Here is a 16,863-nt window from a genome sequence, read left to right on the forward strand (position 1 = left end):
ATAACAGGATCACCGGGCGGGGGGGGGGGCGGGGGGCCGGGGCGGGGGGGGGGGGGCCGGGGCGGGGAAGTACGAATTTGAGTTTGCTGCCACCTGCTGCCTTCAGGCCGTGGGCAGCCATCTCAAGCGGCATCCCGTGGCCCAAGGCCCTCCCACAATTGCTCAGTGGACTCTCAGCAGAGAGTCCCAAATCTCCTGCATGTTGTCCCATCCTGTAAAATGGTCCTCACTTTCATACTGGAAGTGAGGCCATGGGTGCGGGTGCCAGCAAATGGGGCTGCTCCCCTTGGACACTGCTGAGCCCTGTTCTGAGTGAACTTCAAAATCCAAATGCACAAAAAGAATGAGATTAACAGAAATCCAAATGCACAAGACAAAAAATTATACTGTCTTTATTGTGTTACAATTGCATAGTTCTTTGTGCACATTTTTAAACAGAGGATGGAAGAACCCACTTGAAACTACTCTCTTGCGTGGGAAGTCTCAAGCGTTCTGCTGTGGGCGGGAGCAGGGACCGAAATGCTGCCTGGGCCTGAAAAGAGCCATGATCGGAGGCAACAGGGTTCCATGGAGGGCGAGGGGGATGCAGACAGGAGGTACGGAGCTGTTGGAGGAAGCCGAGATTTTGACAGGACTCCTAGGAGGCAAAGGAAGACGGGGGAGAAGCTTCCCTGACATCAGGGGACTGGGATCAGGGGCGGTGGAGAGAGGAAGAGGAAGGAGAAAGGAGTTGAGAGGAAGTACCTTGTGCTCAAATCTGAGATCTGAACGCCCCCGCCAGGAGACTGGGTGCCTGGGTAGCGAGGGGCACAATCTGGGCATGACCCTGGCTACAGAAAGCCACACACTAGAAAAATAACTTAAAAGCTATACAACTGTTATTATAAATATTTTGTCTTTTAAAACTAACTAGCATTGGTTAAAAAAGGTTCACAGTTACTCGGATGAGCTGTATATTGCACGGTAGTGGAAGAGTCCTCTCTGATCCCCACATGTAACAAGGAGTCCCTTCTCCTCTGGTGACGTCAGGACACAGAGAAACCGTATCTGCCGTAAGCAAAGCACTGGGGTACAAGGCACTGGAAGCTGTCAAGCTCTGCTGGGATCTAGGAGATGAGAATGCTATCACTGGACTGGGTCTTGAGCCCCATTACACATGGTGATGGTCTCCTCATGTCCTTCTCATTCCACGGTTACAGACTTGGCCAGATTCCTGGGGAAGTCAACCTAAAATGATAGAAAGTAACTGCTCAGGATCTGGCAGATCTCAGCCATGCACTGTTTGTAAAATCTATCACCAGAGTGCTTGAAGTGGAGACAGTGTTCCTGGTCACCAACCACAGGCCCCCTTGAGACCTGCACCTGCAAGTAGATCCTTCCTCCAGAACCTTCAATGAACTGTACAGTGTTTAGTTCATCCAGTAAACATTTACTGTGCACGTGATATGTTTCAAGCAGTGTCACTATTAAAAGGACATGAGTCATGCTATTGAAGACAGCTAGCCCAATTTGTACTGTTAAATATTCACTTTTCCTGAAAGGATACACATGAAACCCAAGAGACTTGTAAGTGCAAGATAGAGGTGGGGAAGGAAATGTGACTGGGATGGCTGATAAAGTGGCTTCAACTCTATCTGGGACATCTCATTTCGTTTATAATAATGTTTTTTAAAAAATAAACAACTATGAAAAAATGTTGGCATATATACCTTCTGTTTCTTATTTTTTGTGTGTCATTATATATTTTTTAAAGCTTCTCACCCTGACTGGTGTGGCTCAGTGGATTGAGTGCCAACCTGAGAACCAAAGGGTCACTGGTTTGATTCCCAGTCAGGGCACAGGCCTGGGTTGTGGGCCAGGTCCCCAGTAGGGGGCGTGCGAGAGGCAACCACACACTGATGTTTCTTTCCTTCTCCCTCCCTTCCCCTCTCTCTAAAAATAAATAAATAAAATCTTAAAAAACCCTTCTCAAGATAAATTATAATCAAACTTCTATTTCTTTGCACAATGGATTGTGTGTGCTTACACACTTGCTGGTGAGATCATAGATTAGTTCTTTTCTGGAACATAAGTTGACAATATATGTGAGGAGTCTCATAATGTTAACTTGTGCTAGACTGAGGACGAATCTTAAATGTGGGATGAAGCTGTGGGTACAAAGATATTCATTGAAGGTGTTATTTATGCAGATGTTGCAAAAAATTAGAAACAGTTTAATAATAGAAGATTGGCTAAGTAACTGTTAAATCCATGTTGTAAGATTGTGGTGGAATATTGTGCAGTGATTGTGTTGCTTGCAACAAGTTCAAGATGTGAGAAAATGTATCAAAAAGGAAGATGTAAAACATCACCCTTAATATAATCTTGAAAAATGTTAAGAAATTCACATGCACAAGGAAAAGACTAGAAGAAGATATTAAATGTGCTTATTAACACTGCTTCTGGGTGACGAGCTTATGGTTTAATGAGACGGTCTTTATACACCTTGCAGTTCCTGAGCAGTTTTTAGGGGGTATAAGTTACCTTAAAAAGAGTTATTTTAACTGAAAATATTTATCCTACGAATATTGATGCCTGGTAAAGACTAACTGGAACTTCAAGAAAATGCACCAGGTGGGCGGGTCCGGGGAGGAGCTGGGGCTTAGGGAAGCCCTCACTGTGTGGGCAAGAACCTCACAGCGGACCCTGTGTTTATAATAAAGCTCCATGGTTCTAACTTCCCTTTCCCTTAACCTCCCTTTCCTTCCTAGAAATACCCCTCCTCTGGACACACGGCCAGAGAGGGCAGTGGCTGTCCTTTCCCCCCGCTGGGTCGCAGCCCTTTCTTCATCCCCAATAAAATTCTTTTTGGTGGTGAAACTCCTAGTTGACGCTGTGCCTGGGCTGACACACCCAAGCAGCATGTAAACACACAGGGGAGCTCGGGCCCCTCTGCCCTTCGCGGGGGCGGGCAGCTCCCCACACTCACATCGTAGCCGCGGAGAACGGCGAGGTGGAAGGAGAGGAGCTGCAGGGGGATGACGCTGAGGACGCCCTGCAGGCAGTCCACGGTGCGCGGCAGCGCGATGGCGCGGCAGGCGAACTTGGCGCTCTCGGTGTCGTCCTGCGAGCACAGGATGATCGGGCGGCCCTGTGGCAGAGAGAGGTGATGGCAAAGCGCGGCCCCTCTCCGGGCGCAGCGTCCCTCCCGCCCAGCGGAATTTCTGAGGTTGGCTTTGCAGTTAAGACAGTGACTTTTTGTTTTTGCTGGAATTATGGGTGAGGGGCTCTGGACAACTCATGTAAAGGACAAAGCGTTTGAGGCTTTTTGGTGAGTTTCTTTCCTTTCCCGGGCAGATCAATGGGCCTCCTGCTTTAATCGCTCAGCGCCCGCTTCTGTGTGGCTTCCGTGTGCCCTGTAAAGGGCAGGGCACAACCACCCCTTGCCCTAATGGGGCTCCCAGTGAAGGGTGGGAAACAGAAACATAGGCAAGAAGACCAGTAAGCAATGATGACCTTCGGGAAAGCACCACAAGAGTAATAAAGCCGGGTGATGTGGTTGGGAGACACTGCTGACACCTGGGATGGCCTCTCAATAGCGGGGGTGTTGGACGGAGACCCGGATGACGGGAGGCCAGTGCTCGGAAGGCGCTTGGGAGCGCGCATGGGGCAGAGGGAACAGCCAACACCAAGGCTCCGAGGCGGGGAGGAGCAGGCGAGGAGCAGGCGCCGGTGGGAGACAGAGGGAGGGGTGGACGGAGCTTTGTCAGAAGCCACGGGAGGCCCTAAGAACAAGGCTGGTGGCTGTTCTTTAGCTCCCTTCTGCCCGCCCCTCTGTGCCGAGCAGGAATGGCAGCGCCGGTTCAGGCGCCTGCTCAGGTTTCTCCTCCCAGTTACACCGCCAGCCCCCTGCCCCACCCCCGGACCTCACCTCCGCACACCACGGGGCACCGTAGTGTAATAAAGAGTTTGGCTGCTCTTTGTCCCTGACCCCCGGGAGGGGCCTCTAAACTCTTGGGCTTTCCCGAGTGACAGAAGTGTCCTTGTTTTTTGTGACGGGACCCTTAGACCACACCATTATGCTAATGAGGTGATACACGTAGGCCCAAGGACACTTTTGGGATGGGGGCTGGCCGTGCCAGGAGGACCGATCCGATCCTGAGCCCATAGTTAGAGGGTTGGGGTTTTGAGCCACGTGGTATCAGCCTGACCTCCAGGAACAGAAGAGGTGCTGGAAATTTAGCTCAGTCACATGGCCTATGATGCAATCTACCGTGTCTGCCTAATGAAACCTCAGTGAAACCCTGGGCGCCCGGAGCTTGCAGCTGCTGTGCGAAGCGCGGGCTGGCTGGTGGAGGACAGCGCCCTTCGCCTGGGAAGTGTGAGAGAACTTCAGGGGACAGTGTCCGCGCCGCGCTCAGGGCACCCCAGCAGGCACGCCTCCGTGGCCTTGCTGCCTGGGGCCCAGGCCGCCCCGGGCCCTCTGGGTCACTGCGCCTCACTAAGGAGCTGTTGTGCGCGTTGCCGGGAGCTGGCCAGTCCCTTTAGGTGGTGCACGTGCCACCGCAAGGGGCCGAGGGGAGCGTGTGTGGTCGCGCCTGCTCACTGGCAGACGGTGGGGGAGGTGGGCACGCGTGAAGGCGAGGAGGAGGAGGTGGCCCTGGGCCAGCAGAGAGCCCCACCTGGCGGGCCGTGATCTGCTGCAGGGCGGTCTGGCATTTGGCGAAGCAGGGGTCCTTCATGATGACCATGATGATGGGCATCTGCTTGTCGATCAGCGCCAGGGGCCCGTGCTTCAGCTCCCCAGCCAGGATGCCTTCCGAGTGCATGTAGGTTATCTCTTTAATTTTCTGGGGAAACACGAGGCGGGATGAGCGTCACCCTGGGCAGAGGGAGGCTGGATCGCGCCAGCCAGAGGGGAGGGCCGGCTGGGGGTGGGCGGTGTCCACACAGCGGATGGATGCCCGGAGCGGTCAACAGCACCGAGGGAGCGGGCAAGGCCAGGCCCAAGGGAGAAGGCCGGCTGCTGTCCAGGGCACACGCAAAGGTCAGCACGCAGCCTGTGTCCCAGGCCAGCTCCTGGGCGCAGCCACCCCCTCCGGATGGACAAGTCAGCGTCAGCCTGGCTTTGCCCAGGCCCCAGGGCCTCTCACAGTTAGGGTTTGTAGTGACAGTATTGGATTCTGTCTAGATAGGCCTCCATTCAACTATCTGATTATTTCCCCAATTCTAGACCATTAACAAATTGCAAAGGGTTGCTCCAGCGTACGCATCGAGTGACACCCCACACACGGGGCCGTTACTGGCATTTTCCTTGTGTTTAGGAAGATCCGTGCTCTCCAGTATCACCGACCCGACCCTGGGCTGGTGAGAGTGACGAGGAATACGTTTCTCAACGCCCCAGGAGCCCTTTCTTTGGGCTGGGAAGCACTGCTGGAGCGCGGCTCCACCCTGCAGGCGGCAGACGGCCGCAGCGCCGGCCCCCAAGCGATCACAGAGGGCCATTGACTGGGGCCAGCAGCAGTGTGAAGGCTCCTTTCTTTCCCCAAAGACTAACTTGGAGACGTGGTTGAATACACCTCTTTCAGCAGCACACGCAGGCACTGTAGCTGGGCTCCCAGGTGACAGAGGCATGGGGGCCAGCGGCACACCCCACCCAGGCCTTGTTTTGCCGCGCCCCTGAGGAGCAGGGCGCGCTCCCCGCCTCTGGCGAGGGCCAGCACCTCCCCCGGAAGGGGCAGAGGTTGGAGTACACGCAGACAGGCTCCTCATGCCTTGCCCCGCCCCATTACTCCTGAATGTTTCCTGTGAACCTATTTCCAATGGCATTGTCTCAAACAGGGGGCAGGGGTGGGGGTGGGCGGGGGGCGAGGGTGAAGGGTGGTGGGAAAGGAGCAGCCACTTTCTCCACAGAGAGAAGAGGGGAGCCGACCAGGTCCTCACCTGTGACGCCATCTGCCGGTCACCTCGGGTGAGCATGAACAGCAAGCGCACAGTGAGTGGGGACAAGCTCTGGACCCAGACCTCCCCTGGACAGCCCGGCCCACCCTCCCCGTGGCCCCCGGCCCCGCCTCGGAGCCCTGCGCCTCACCCCTGCTGGACTCCACTGGCCCCCGCGGCGCTGCACCACTGCGGGGGCAGACGGCCCGTCACAGGCTCAGGCAATGCAGGGCCTGCAGGGCTCGTTCCCACGGGGCCTCCCGCTCCCCCTGGAAGTCTGTGGGGCGCAGGGACCCCGCCCTCAGCTCTGGTGTGCCCAGATCCTCCCAGGCCAGCTGCTTGGCACAGTGGGAAAAAGGCAAAGTCCACGTGGGCCTGAGTTCGAATCCCAGGCTGATCACTTCTGCTACGTAACCTTGAGCAAGATGAATGTTTTGGAGGCTCAGTTTCCTCCTGGGTAAAATGTGGACCATAACTGTCATCTCTCAGGTGTTGCTCGGGAGGTAAAACTCAGCTAATCCAAATGCGGCCCAGCACAGGGTGACACCCCTGGGCTCGCGCAAGGTTGTCCTGTCCCTGCATCCTGGGAGAGTAAAGGCTGGTACCCCATCTCTACGTCCCCGGGGCTAGAACACCTGGTAGTGAGCTGGCGCTGGATGCAGCTGCACACAGTGGCTGACGGGCCCCCAGGCGCTCCCCTGCTCTACCCCAGTGCCCTGTTCCCCTTCTTGCTGGCTCCCAGGGCGTCTCCCATGCCTGCCCTCATGCAGGGCTGGTGGTGCTGGGCTGGGCAGAGGGGCTCACCAGGGCGCCTTCCAGGCACGTGGCGTAGTTGTAGCCCCGCCCCATGACCAGGAGCGACCTCTGCGTGTAGAGCTCCAGGGCCAGGTCGTGGATCTTCTGGTCCAGTGACAGCACTTCCTTGATCAGCTCTGAGTCATGCACACAGCAGAGGAGGAGAACCGGTCATGGTAATTTTAAAACGAGATGCACAAACAAAGATCATAGCGTGTAAGACAAGGTTTGGGAACTCATATCACTTAGCACACTTGGCTTCCCTGCATTAATTTGAAAGAGTTTTAAACTTAGAACATGGCAAATAACTTGGGTTACTGGCCAGGATTTTGCTGGGACGGTGACTCATATTTGCATGCAATCGTTGCAAGCGCGTAGGGTAAGCAGGGAAGTGCTAGCTCCAGCTCCATTCTACAGGAAGCGCAGCTGAGTCCCAGGCCGGCCAGCGACATTCCAATCAGCACCCCTCTCGGGACCCCAGGCCACGCCTCGTGACGAAGCCAGTGTAAACTGGGCCAATGATTCTCAAACTTTGTGGTCTTGGGACTCCTATAAACACTTAAAAATTATGGCAACTCCCTAAGAGTCTGTTTTTGTGGGCTATATCTATCAATATTTACTAGATTAGAAACTGGTCAAATTAAAGGCATTTAGTCATTATATAAAAATAACAGCCCTGGCTGGTATGGCTCAGTGCATTGAGCGCCGGCCAATGAACCAAAAGGTCTCTGGTTCGATCCCCAGTCAGGACACAGGCCTGGGTTGCAGTCCAGGTCCCTGGTAGGGGGCGCTCGAGAGGCAACCACACACTGATGTTTCCCTCTTCCATCTTCCCTTCCTCTCTAAAAAAATAAATCTTTTAAAATAACAAAAACCGCATTATATATATATATTTAAAAATCAGTGAGAAGAATGGCATTGTTTTTTGCAAACTGTTTTAATGTCTGACTTTCGTATAAAACACATATTCTCATATCTGCTTCCCCATTAAGTCTATTGTGATTGATTTTTCTGTTAAAGGATAGGAAGGAAATTCAATCTCATAGAAATTTGTAGTTGGAAAAGAGAGGAATATTTAAATAGCTGTTCAAAATCATTGTGAATGTTCTTCTCTGCTACCATGCTAAACTCAAAAAGCAACATTTTCTTAAAAGGGTAGCTGCAAAGGTGGAATGTGAAACCAGGTCAGTAAATTCCGCCCCCACCCCGTTCCGTACTGGCCTGACTTGTGTTTATTTCAGTGGGTTTTTTACATGTGCATGATTTTGAAGATTTTATTTATTTTTAGAAAGAGAGGGAGAGAAACATCTGCAGGAGAAACATCGACTGGTTGTCTCTCACACGCCTCCAACCAGGAACCTGGCCTGAACCCCAGGCCTGAGCCCTGACCAGGGATCGAGCCTGCAACATTCCAGGTCATAGACCAGCGCTCAGTCCGCTGAACCACACCAGCCAGGGCATGTGCATGATTTTATAACATCACATACTGTCCATCTGAAAACTATTGGTTTACTAGTTATGGACACATTTCACTATAAAACATTTTTAAAAAATCACATCTGTTAAAATCACCACGATCTCATCAGAAGCGTCTTTAAGTGCTGGGAACGTGGTCAAGTTCTCAGTTTTGCAAAATCTTAAGTTTCTGTTGAAAGCTGGAAGTTTATCATTGGTAATAAATACAGTCAGTTATGTTTCTCAAAGTGTCAGGCTAACTTAGTTCATTTTTGGGAACATGCGTGCCACACACCCAAGTCCTTGCTACTCAATCAATCACTTTTCTCTGAAACGCCCCTCGTGCTTCAGGGTCTAGTGGAAGGGCTTTGTGCATACTTCCTACTGGTCATGCGGACTATTACAAAGCGCTGCGATGCAGTAAGACGAATGCGTTTTACTGTGTCACTGAGGGCTTCCCTGTGTGTAGCTGGCTGCGTGGTGGCTGAAGAGGGTGCTTCCTCTGCCGGGAAGTGGGTGGAGGTGCCAGTGGTGGCGCCAGTGGTGGCTGCCACTGCCTTCTCAAACGTCAAAAAGGCAAACATGTCTTAATTTATTAGAAACAATGTATTACTATGAGTACTGTTTTGATGCAAAGGCCTTGCAGACCCCGAGGGCCCGTGGACCTCGTCCTAAGAACTGCAGACTTAGACATCAGGGTAGAGTCCTGTTTACACAAGGTTATTATCTGCTTAAAGTTAAGAATGCTTTTCTTGCCAATAAATTTCCAGCATGTTCTCTTGGCCAGATTCAGATCCCGAGGCTTTGTGTGGTAGGTGGTGGCCTCCCCTCATTGCCTTCCCTGGGCCTGGCCCCGGCTCCCGGGCAGGACCCAGGGCTGCCCTGTCTCTTACGGGGGCTGCCCCAGCCGCTGCCGGCCCTGGGATGAGGTCTTCCCATTTCACACTCTCAGGGCTGCACAAAGACAACCTGAGAGGTCTCTGTGCTGCCCTGGAGTTTAAGTGGCTGAAGGAAAGGAGCTGCTGCTTGTCCTGGCTGTCCCAGGTCGGCCCCAGGTCGGCCCCAGGTCCGTGTGTGCAGGGAATGAGTGACCAAGGGAGTGAATGAGTGGATGAAACCACGTTTTCCCCAAAGAGCTTGCGATTCTGTGCAGCAGACGCCGTATCTCAGCGCCAGTGGGAGATGGGACTGAGTGGAAGAGCACCTGGGTGAGGCTGGGACAGAGCTGTCTGGGACAGGAGGAGACTCCAGCCACATGCTCCTGCTCGGGTATTTCCTGAGCACCTACTGTGCGCCTGCCCTGGCCAGGCCCCTGGCATCCAGCAGGGACCATGACAAGGTTGTGTGCTCACGGAGCTGGCATGTTAGTTGGGGGAGATGAGCCGGTATGCACATGAACAGGCAGTTCTGGATCACAGCAAGTGCTACGAGGAAACTGCTAACATTTCAGAGAGCTGGGGAAGGGGATGGAAACTGTTAGGGTGGCCACAGAGCATCCCAGGAGGTGCCACTGGAGCTGAGACTTGTGCTGTGACTCCATCAGCTGTTTGAAGAGCTGGAGGTAGGGGGCTTCTAAAGGAATGAGACTGTGCAAAGGCCCTGTGGTGGGAACAGCTCGGCATTGTTGGGGATCAAAGGTCGGTGAGACCTCCAGAGCAGGGCAGGGGAAAGGCACCCGGTAAGGTCAGAGGCGGCAGGAGCCCCGCGTGCAGGGCGCCAGGGCCTGGCGAGGAGTGTGGACTCCAGCCTTGGCCCAGTGGGAGCTGCTGCAGGTATGCAGCGGGGGGTTGGGGAAGGAGGGCGCGATCGGTAGCATCGCTGCCCTGGCCAGTGCGGCTCATGGGCTGGACGGTGTTCCACGAGCCAAAAGGTCGCCAGTCCGATCCCCTGTCAGGGCACATGCCAGGGATGCAGGCCAGGTCCCCAGCTGGGGGCTTGCGAGAGGCAACCGATCAATGTGTCTCTCACACTGATGTTTTTCTCCCTCTCTGTCCTTCCCTTCCCCCCTCTCTAAAAATGAATAAATAAAAATCTTAAAAAACAACAGCATCACTGACAGAGTCAGGAAGAAAGCGCAAGAACAGCCCACAGGATGGGAAGGCCACCAGAAGCGTCCCTGGGACATACCTGGCAGCGCCTGCAGGCCGCGGATGATCTCGCGCCGTCTGCCCTGCAGCGAGATGCGGTCTTCGGACATCATCAGGCCAAACATCACCAGGGAGATGAACTGACTGGTGTAAGCCTGTGGACAAATGGCAGTGCTGGCCGAGGGGCAAATGCTTGTGTGGCCACCACGCATGGGGGCCGATCACGACGCCCCCTCTCGCCTGCCGTCCACCCGCCAGCTGAGGGCCTCCCATGGGGCGCACGCGGCTCTTCACCTTGGTGCTGGCCACGCCGACCTCTGGGCCTGCATTGATGTGGACGCCGCAGTCGGTCTCCCGGGAGATGGAACTGCCCACAGTGTTGGTGACGCCCACGGTCAGGGCCCCGCGGTCCTTACAGTAGCGCAGTGCCAGGAGGGTGTCTGCAGTCTCACCTGCCACAAAGACCCTTCAGTTCAGCTGTGCACTTGCAGGTGCATGGCTTTGCCTGCGCGACCCCCTGCCCCCACCCATTTGCTCCCCATTCTTACACAAAAGTCGGTGCCCAGGCACAGCCACTTTGCACCCAGAAAGGAAAATGCATGCTCAAGAATTTTGCTGGTTGATTCGTAGATTCAAGATTTCACCACTGTTACATGACAAGCACTTCCTTACCCTCTGTTTCACTGACACACAGGGCAATGACGTGCGGGCCACTGTCCCCATCTTCCCTTTGAGGATGCAGGACTCAGAAGAGGAAATCAAGACCTTGCTTGCTCAAGGCCACACGCTGCGGGGACCGAGTCAGCGCCCACCTGGGCGGGCCTGGGCCTGATGCCCTGTATACGCTCTAAGCTGCCTTATTCAGAAGGGGCCCAGACTGAACATCTAAAAGCAAGAATGCTCCCAGATAGCGTGTCTCAAATAAATCTTCTTTTAAAGACAAACACTTCCTGCCGCCTCCCAGTGTAGAAAGTTATTTTTATAATAAAACTATTTAAATAGGTTCGTGCATAAGCCAGCACAAACTCCCTAAAGAGCTCAAACTAAATTAAATACAATCCAGGCCATAAAATCTAGCTCAGTCGACGTCTCCTTGACCACTGCGCGTGGCTGGGCCCTTCCTGGCTCTTCTGCAGCGCAGGCAGCTGCTACGGCACAGTCCTGTCCTCCCTCCAGATTCGCGCTGCACACACCGGGGTGTTGCGGGCCCTTCCTCAGGGCCCGCAGGGCTCGGGGCTCAGAGGCGGGGAGCAGGACAGCTCTGTCTTCATCAGCCCTGCTCCCCAGTTTTCGGAAAAGTATTTTTTAACGAACAGAAAGGGCCAAAAGAGATGAAACTTTAAACTCCTTCTGTGAAGACACTTAGGAGCTGCCACTATGTTATTTTCACATTAAATCTGCCTCTGTTCTTCAGTGAGTGGGTCCCACCAATTCATGAAACACCTTTTGGTTTGGATGGGATCCTAAACCCAAAGGCAACGTTGGCCGTGCCGGTTGCACGGCAGCTCCGCGCCCAGGCGCTCCGCCCAGCGGTGGCTGTGCTGCGCTAGTGTCCCTCGGCTCATCGTGGAAGTGGGCGCGGGACTCACAGTGCAGACGGAAGACCTAGTATCTTCTGGGACTTCCAGTGCTGCTTCCATTTTGTGCTTGGGTTCTTTCCTTTTATCAAAAAGAGGTACACTCTGAAGCACTTCTAGACGAAACAACATGTGGTCTGGGCGGGTTCCGAGTCACCAGGGGAGGGCAGGGGTCGCATGGGTGTGGGCAACATGAGGCCTGCTGAGCTGATCACCGCCGAGGCTCGGCGGTGCCGGACGGAGGTCTCTGCTTTTGTGAAGGCCTGGGCGTTTTTCATAATTAGAATGTTTTACAAGTCCTCCTAGAGCTCACCGTGACTCAAGTACATGGCCCGGAGTCACCTCTCCAATCTTCTGTGTGCCTGACTGTACCGAATGCCCAAGCCCAGTGCTCGGGGCAGCCAGGGGGTCTGCTGAGCCGGGGGCGCCCTGGGCCCTACCTGGAGCAGTGTCTCGCCACGCCTCCCCCCTGCTGGGAGTAACCATCCAGCCCTTGAACCAGCAGAATTTTGAAGAACTTTCTCAATTTAACCCAGCACACATTTATGGTGCTTTGGTGGATGGTCCCGTAAGCCTTGGACTTGAAACACCAGGAGGAAGCAGCCCTGATTGCGTGGTCCTCCCCTTAAATTGGGATAAAATGGGGCAGTAACCGATGTGGCTGACAGTTAAATGCCCAGGTGCACGAGAGGGTGGCACGAAGTCAGTGCAGAGAACTCCACCGGGTGGAGGAGGGAGGGAGGCGCACAGTGGGGCACCGAGGGGACAGAGCCGTGAAGGGAACCAACACACACCTGCACCCCTTACCTGACTGGCTTATGAAGAAGCAAACGTCATCCCTGAACACGGGCGTGTTCCTGTCCAGAAAATCGCTGGCAAGTTCAACCATCACAGGGAGCTCGGTCAGCTCCTCCAAAACTTGCCGCGTCTGCAGCCAACAAGAATGGGGACTAATGTCAGTCACAACGCTCCAGGGACACAGGGACCGTTTGTGATGTGGAGCCTCAGTGTCCGGGCACTCGGGGCAGCACGGTAGGAGTGAGGACTCCGTGCCGGCTTTCACGCCGGATCACAGGAACCACGTTTGGAAGGCTGAACACATGACGGCTGTGAGACGCATCCGGTCCGGGGCCGCAGGACCCGCCCCTCCCCCGGCCCCGCACCAAGGGCCCAGCGCACTGCACTTACGGCCACTGCGGCATGGTAGCTGGTTCCGCAGCCAATCACGATGAGCCGTCGGCACCGTCGAATCTCCTTCAAGTGGGCCTTCAGGCCGCCCAGGAGCACTGTGGAGCACACGCAGGCTGTCAGCGCGAGCCCTGTCCCACAGGGACCGCGCGGCGGCCCGGGGCAAGGCCCGGCGGTTACCTGTGCCGGTCTCAAAGTTGACCCGACCTCTCATCGTATTGAAAACGGATTCTGGCTGCTCGAAGATCTCCTTCTGCATAAACGCACTGAAGTTACCTGCTCAAATCAATGCCGACAAGGCAGGTCAGCGGCCACTTAGTTACATTCCCACGGCTCATCTTTTAATCAAGGCAGAAGTCACTGTGCTGTGAGACAGCGTGACACGTATAAAGACCAGTGCAGAGTACAGTCCCCAGGGGTGTCCCACCTGCAGCTCGCGGTGGCGAGTGAGAGGGAAGCAGGTGAGGTCTCAGTTTACACATCTGGTCCTCCCATCAAGGGTGGGGGGAGCAACAAACGGGGCTGTTCTTCCTGGGCGATGCTGCTCTTGGCGAGGCCGGGAGAAGCAAAACGCTTTACTCTGAGCCTGCCCTGCCTAGGGAAGGTACAAATGAAGCCCAAAGACACAGGCCACCCTCTTCCTAACAAACGCCCTCCTAGCTCCTGCGTTACAGAAAAGCCTTTCCAGCCGCACGTGCATGCTCAGCGCTCTGATCTGAATGGGGCTGGGTGAGGTCCAAGGGACCCTGTGGCCACAACACGCGAAGGCCCCCGACGGCCACTGCGGCTGGAGACCTGGGGGTGTGCAGACGAGGTGGGGACGTCCTCTGGGACAGGCCCAGTGTCACAGCATCCGTCTGCTACCCTCACAGGGGACCTGGACCAAAGGGGCCACGAAGCAAGACAGGCGAGGTGGGGCAGGGCCACTGCAGACACCGGATCGGGGAGAGCCGTGGTGCCTCAGGGGACACAATCGAAAGGAGCCCATCCTGTGAGAGGAACAGCACAGGCGGTGCCCGGCCCCCCTCCCCCCCCGCCTCCGGGGCAAGCCCAGGACCTGCCCAGGTGGGCGACAGGGCGGTCAGGTGGGCAGGCGTCTGGGAGAGGGCAGAGTGAGGCCGGAACAGGCTGCCTGTGGGGGCCGTGCCTTTGATTTTCAGAATGGAAGGAAGCCATCGCAGGGCTGTAAGCAGCAGGGCGAAGGGCCCGATCTAGGCCCTTAAAGGTTTACCCAGGCTGTCCTGTGGAGAAGGGGGTGCAGGGAGGAAGCGTGGGTGCAGGGAGAGGGACTCTCCTTGAAAGGAGAAAGTGGTCTGCAGTTCCCTCTCCCCGCAGGTCTCCTGCCCAGAGAAGAAACAACGCTGGGAAAGGGCCCCAGAGTCGGTGAAGGGGGGCGGCTGATGTCCTCGTCACATCGAGCAGGGGGCTGGCGCCCGGTATACTCTGACGCTGCCTTCCAGGAGCCAGGACAGGCTCCCCACATCCCGAGACCACCTGCAACCCCTTCCTGGAGGCCCCGGCAGGCAGGAGGGCTGTGCCCCGGGCCCTCAGAGGACACCTGCCTTTCATGATCTGCTGCAACTCCATCTGCAAGGTCTGGATGGCTCGAGACGGGTCATCACTGGCCGAACGCTTGACCCGGTGAATGGAGAGTTTCCCATCAGCCACTGCGGCAATGTCGTCATCCTCGAGAAAGATGACCCGGTTGGTGTGTTCTATGATGGCACTGAGGCAAGGAAAACACGGCATCACCGGCGGGGACGGTGCTCAGCAGCTGCAGGTCGGCAGTCACTCGCTGCCTCCCCAGTGCGAGTGCACACCGGTGCCCTGGGTGGCCTTTTGGGAGGGATGGGACATCACGCCCTGACTTATTCCCTGGAGGAGGGCCACCCAGGACAGAAATCAGCCACCACCTCTGCTGGGCCAGGAGAAAACAGGTCCCACAGCTGGGGGGGACGGGTGGGGAGGGAGGTCTCGCTACCTGGCGTCGGAAGCAAAGAAGAATTCCACGGCTTTATTGCCCACGGCGTGAAGGCAGGTCGAGCTGTCCAGCCTCTGCACCCTCGATTTACACATGTTCTTCACGTTCTCAATGTTGCCTGGCATGAGGGAGCAATCCCAAATCCCGCTAAACTCTTTTGTTTGACTAACATGAAGCATGGAGCCCGTTTCCCCTTTGAATATGTGTGGGAAAAATTTGCAATTTTTAGCTTTGGCTGCATCAGCCAAATTGTGTGAATGATCCCCAAATAGCAAGAGCATTTAGACGGCCACAGAGAGAATGCACCAAGTCAACAACGGAATCTGGGACCGGGTGCCTGCCTATACCAGAGCCCACACGCCGTTCCCTTGACTTTGGTATGTGCTTTAAAGTATCCATGACAAAAAGGCTGTTGGAAAAACGGGGCCAGGTCTCCGTTGCTGAGAAACTTCTGGACCTGGGGCCCCGTGTGTGCAGGTGGGCGGGAGCGGCACCGGCGGCCCTGCTGAAGTACTTACGGGTCCTGTACAGGATGGGGATCTGTTCTGTGGAGAGCTTGTATTTGCTCCGCACGCCGATGAGCAGGGGGCTGCCTCTCCTGTAGGGATGAGAGGGGATTGAGTTGGCCATCGCCCCGACACCCGAATGGGGCTGGGCGTCCTCTGAGCACCCAGCCGGCTCCCCGAGACCCCGCAGGGGTGCTCACCAGGCTTGGAGCAGGGACCAGCAGGTTAGCGTGAGGAACCCCAGCTCATTCCTGTGGTGCCACCCACCTGCCCAGCGGGTCCCTGCCGGCGCTGGCGTCGGAGGCCACGTGCCTGTGAGGCCCTGGCGGCAGCAGGTGCACCGGGGGCTCCGCCTGCCTCTGCCCCCTGCTCTTCTCGAACGACGCCCTCAAGCCCCAGGGTCTGCACAGAGACTCTCTTTGCCTCACCCCCACCTCCCTGGCTCAGGCGGCTTCCGGCTTCAGGGGGCTTTCAGTTGACAGGTTCTGCTTGACCTTGTGGGCTATTTAAAGCGTTTTTAGGGCGGTTTTGTCTCTGCCTGAGGAATACCTCAGTGAAGCCTGGGAGGTCCATCACCAAGGGGACGGTGGTGGCCAAGGCCTGCAGCTGACCCGCGGGAGGGCCCCTGTCCCAAGCCCTCTGCGTCCTCCACCCCAGCTAAGCCGCCAGTTGCAGAAGCCGCCTTCAGTAAAGCGCCTCACGGAATTCCTTTCTGGTTCCCAGCTTGTGCAGCTAATGTGTTTATAAGGTATTATTCCGTGTTTTAAATGTCATCCTGCCTCCAAAACCTAATTATTTGCTCACTCTTATAAATTACAGTGTGCAAATCAAATTCACAACGCGTGTGCACTGCAGTAAGCAGTTCACTTTTGAAACTCACACACTTCAGACCTGCCGTTCTCAGCCAGAACTACGGGGATAGTAACATTCCCGTAGCTACTAAAGGACACGTGCCTTTCCTCCCCTACGTGTTGCCTTGTTAATAAGAAGAAAACACTGAGAATGTATTAATAAGACCATTTCAGAGCTCTGTCTCGAACACATTAATTAGAATACAATGGAGTAATAATTTACATCAGCCGATTTCTTGCTACCTAACATCAACAGCTTACTCATGGATGACGTGTCAAGTCAGCCTGCATCCAGCCCGTATACATCCATTTGCTCTTGTAACCTTAGGACCCAACACAGACCCTAAGTCTCTTCATAACGGTGTTTTCCAGTGGTGTTGCCTGTGTGGCCCTCACTCTGATTTCTCCAAGGAGAGGGACAAAGTCTGTGTCTTTGCAGAAGGTTCTGTGAGCTGCTGGAGTATTTGAGACACTCTTTCGTCACATATAAAGCATTTCAGAACC

At 55.2% G+C, this 16,863-nt stretch overlaps 1 protein-coding gene across 1 annotated transcript in view; it reads right to left on the reverse strand.

The window, feature by feature from the left end:
* Nucleotides 1-388: 388 nt before the first annotated feature.
* Nucleotides 389-16,863, reverse strand: part of GFPT2 (glutamine-fructose-6-phosphate transaminase 2) — a 40,457-nt gene continuing 23,982 nt past the window's right edge. Inside the window, exons 8-19 of the mRNA XM_054566289.1 lie at nucleotides 15,521-15,600; nucleotides 15,003-15,120; nucleotides 14,584-14,747; nucleotides 13,202-13,297; nucleotides 13,022-13,119; nucleotides 12,641-12,761; nucleotides 10,551-10,708; nucleotides 10,297-10,411; nucleotides 6,724-6,851; nucleotides 4,662-4,829; nucleotides 2,969-3,130; nucleotides 389-1,227 (exon numbers count right to left, since the gene is read on the reverse strand). Of these exons, the coding sequence (XP_054422264.1) occupies nucleotides 1,183-1,227; nucleotides 2,969-3,130; nucleotides 4,662-4,829; nucleotides 6,724-6,851; nucleotides 10,297-10,411; nucleotides 10,551-10,708; nucleotides 12,641-12,761; nucleotides 13,022-13,119; nucleotides 13,202-13,297; nucleotides 14,584-14,747; nucleotides 15,003-15,120; nucleotides 15,521-15,600 (1,453 nt within the window). The 3' untranslated portion in view covers nucleotides 389-1,182. The remainder of the gene's footprint in view (nucleotides 1,228-2,968; nucleotides 3,131-4,661; nucleotides 4,830-6,723; nucleotides 6,852-10,296; nucleotides 10,412-10,550; nucleotides 10,709-12,640; nucleotides 12,762-13,021; nucleotides 13,120-13,201; nucleotides 13,298-14,583; nucleotides 14,748-15,002; nucleotides 15,121-15,520; nucleotides 15,601-16,863) is intronic.

Source organism: Pteronotus mesoamericanus, unplaced genomic scaffold, assembly GCF_021234165.1.
Source record: "Pteronotus mesoamericanus isolate MK-2021 breed Mesoamerican mustached bat unplaced genomic scaffold, CSHL_Meso_final contig_171, whole genome shotgun sequence".
In the NCBI taxonomy this organism is placed as follows: Eukaryota; Metazoa; Chordata; class Mammalia; order Chiroptera; family Mormoopidae; genus Pteronotus; species Pteronotus mesoamericanus.